This window comes from Sinocyclocheilus anshuiensis, unplaced genomic scaffold, assembly GCF_001515605.1.
Source record: "Sinocyclocheilus anshuiensis isolate Anshui unplaced genomic scaffold, SAMN03320099.WGS_v1.1 scaffold62, whole genome shotgun sequence".
Lineage (NCBI taxonomy): Eukaryota > Metazoa > Chordata > Actinopteri > Cypriniformes > Cyprinidae > Sinocyclocheilus > Sinocyclocheilus anshuiensis.
In genome coordinates, this window is record NW_015544180.1 from 304,790 (window position 1) to 307,316 (window position 2,527).

At 35.1% G+C, this 2,527-nt stretch overlaps 1 protein-coding gene across 1 annotated transcript in view; it reads right to left on the reverse strand.

Moving 5' to 3' along the window:
- LOC107696339 (protein Hook homolog 2-like) overlaps positions 1-2,527 on the reverse strand; it is a 30,245-nt gene that overhangs the window by 17,155 nt on the left and 10,563 nt on the right. Inside the window, 2 exon segments of the mRNA XM_016496633.1 lie at positions 1,587-1,788; positions 1,881-2,021. Of these exon segments, the coding sequence (XP_016352119.1) occupies positions 1,587-1,788; positions 1,881-2,021 (343 nt within the window).

Sequence of the window (2,527 nt, forward strand, 5' to 3'; positions counted from 1 at the left end):
TGAGTTATTTTAATACTTCAACAAACTAAATGGAAATGAAATAATATATATATATTGAATTTATAAATGTGTATGTATATATATATATATATATATATGTGTGTGTGTGTGTGTGGTTGTACATACACATATGTAGTTGTTTTTTTGGTGTTTGGCTTAGTGTTATGTTAGAATCATTATTATACTCTTATACCTTTTGTTCTTTAATATTTTGAATTGTTTTTAGCTTTATTTTTTGCTTATCATTTAAATGTTAAGTTTTGAAATTTTGTTGTATGCATTTAATTTTTATTTAATCTCTTTATTTTTAAAATGTGTATAGGTAGTATTTATAAAGTTTTAGCTTTTAGTTGTTTTAATACTACAATTGATTGCTTCTGTTGTCCTCATTTGTAAGTCGCTTTGGATAAAAGCGTCTGATAAATGACTAAATAAATAAATAAATAAATCATTGCCTTTTAAATATATACAAATAATAGAACGTGTATGATGTATTATTTTAGGTGATATTACTCTTGCCAAGCTCTGATTTCTGAGAGATGCACGGAGAGGCAACAGCAATGCGGTGTTTGATTTGCGCTCTTTTCATTCATAAAGTTTACATTCATTCACTTCACACTCTATTGCGTGACTTTAGAGGTCTGTGTATAATATTGCGCTGATCCCCTGGCTCACCTGTTATCTACCAAACACCAGAATGTGCCAGCCTCAGCCGAATATTCAGGCAGAATTATTCCTTGTCCGTTATTTGTTTTTGAAGCCATTATCCGTGCCATTCCGAATAAGGTATTCGGCTTCGGGCACACCCCTAATTATTACATTACATATTTAAATTTTACATGCAACATAGATAAAGTCATAGAAAGTAACAGCAACACGCAATATTGTAATTCTAAAATTAATTTCGTACTTGCAAACTCTGTGCATGCATTATGGTCAATGCATGCTCGAGTAGTCGATTGTTTCCGACAGCGCTGACTAGTGGTTGAAGTAGTCGATCACTCGACTAGTCTATGCAAGCCCTACCCTATACACACATATTGTATACACTTATTATATAATATAGCTCATATATAGAATATTATATATAAACAAATAAATTAGAATTAAACTACAAAAATTAATAACTATATATGCATATTTAAATTACTAATACTTCTACTAATAACAGACAAAACAACAAAATGACTAATAAATATAGCATCTTGGAACTGAAATAGCACAGGGATTTGCTGTAACACTAAGTCTAACAAATTGTTATGTTTTTAAAAAATATGAAACAAAAAGAAAAAATGAAACAAACTTAAAAATAAAAATTAAATTCAAACTTGAACATTAAAACTAAAGTCACATATAAATAAACAAACAAACATTTTATTTTGGCATAAAAAAAAATGTTTGGTAATGAGAATTGTAAAAAAAAAAAAAACGATTAAAAAAGCGATTTGAACGACATCCTTTGTGGCATCTTGATTTTCTGGATTGATAAACGGCTCTTCTAGTACTGCTGTTGATTGTGTAACCTTTAACTCCCGTTCAGACCCTGTTCACACGTGACACGATCCGTGGAAGCATCGTTTGCTCACCTGTCTCTTGTAGGTGTCGAGCTGCGAGCGGATGGCTTTCGCTCGGCGCAGCTCCTCCTCCAGCTCACAGGTGCGCTGCATGTAGACATGGTTCCTCTCCTCCAGCAGACGCACCTGTCTGCACAGGTCGCCCAGATCCTCCAGCTTGCACTTGTACGTCTCCACCATCGCCTCCAGTCGCCTCACGCGGTCAGACGAGTGCCTGAGAAAGAGTGATGAGCACAGAAAGCCTGTGAAACAGCAGCATGACACCTCAGAGAGCAGCTGTCTGTGTGGATGCAGACTCTCTCGGACCTGAGGATGTCCATCTCGTCTTTGAGGGACTGGGCCTCCTGAGCGAGGCTGGTGAGCTCCTCGTTCCTCAGCTGCAGATCGGTCACCTCTCGCTCCAGAACATCTGCTCGCACACGCAGGTCGTCTCGACTGCTCTCCAGCCTGAAACACACACGACCGAACACATCAATCAGGCTGCGAGATTGGGTCACAATCATTCTGGCAATAATGCAATTTAAGCATCATTAGTGGTTATATGATATCAAGCTGATTTACAGGCAGGATCTGAAAGTGGACTGAGATCTCTTTCGGATTAATTTTAGTGGGGATAAACTTTAAACACAAACACTATGGGTTCATTTTTCTCATTCACATATTGCTAACAATTGTCAATTTTGTTACACGGTACCGTAACAAAGCTTACCGTAAAAAAAAGGTACAGAGAAAGAGAGACGTCATTTTTCTATTTGAAAATAAAATTTATAATATACTAAAAATATAGATATTTACAATATAGATATGACATGAATATCATATAATATTATTAATACAATATTATATAAATATATTGTTTTTGCATGAATGGATATGGCTAGAAATCAGTTAAGTAATATACAGTGGGTACGGAAAGTATTCAGACCCCCTTCAATTTTTCACTCTTTGTTATA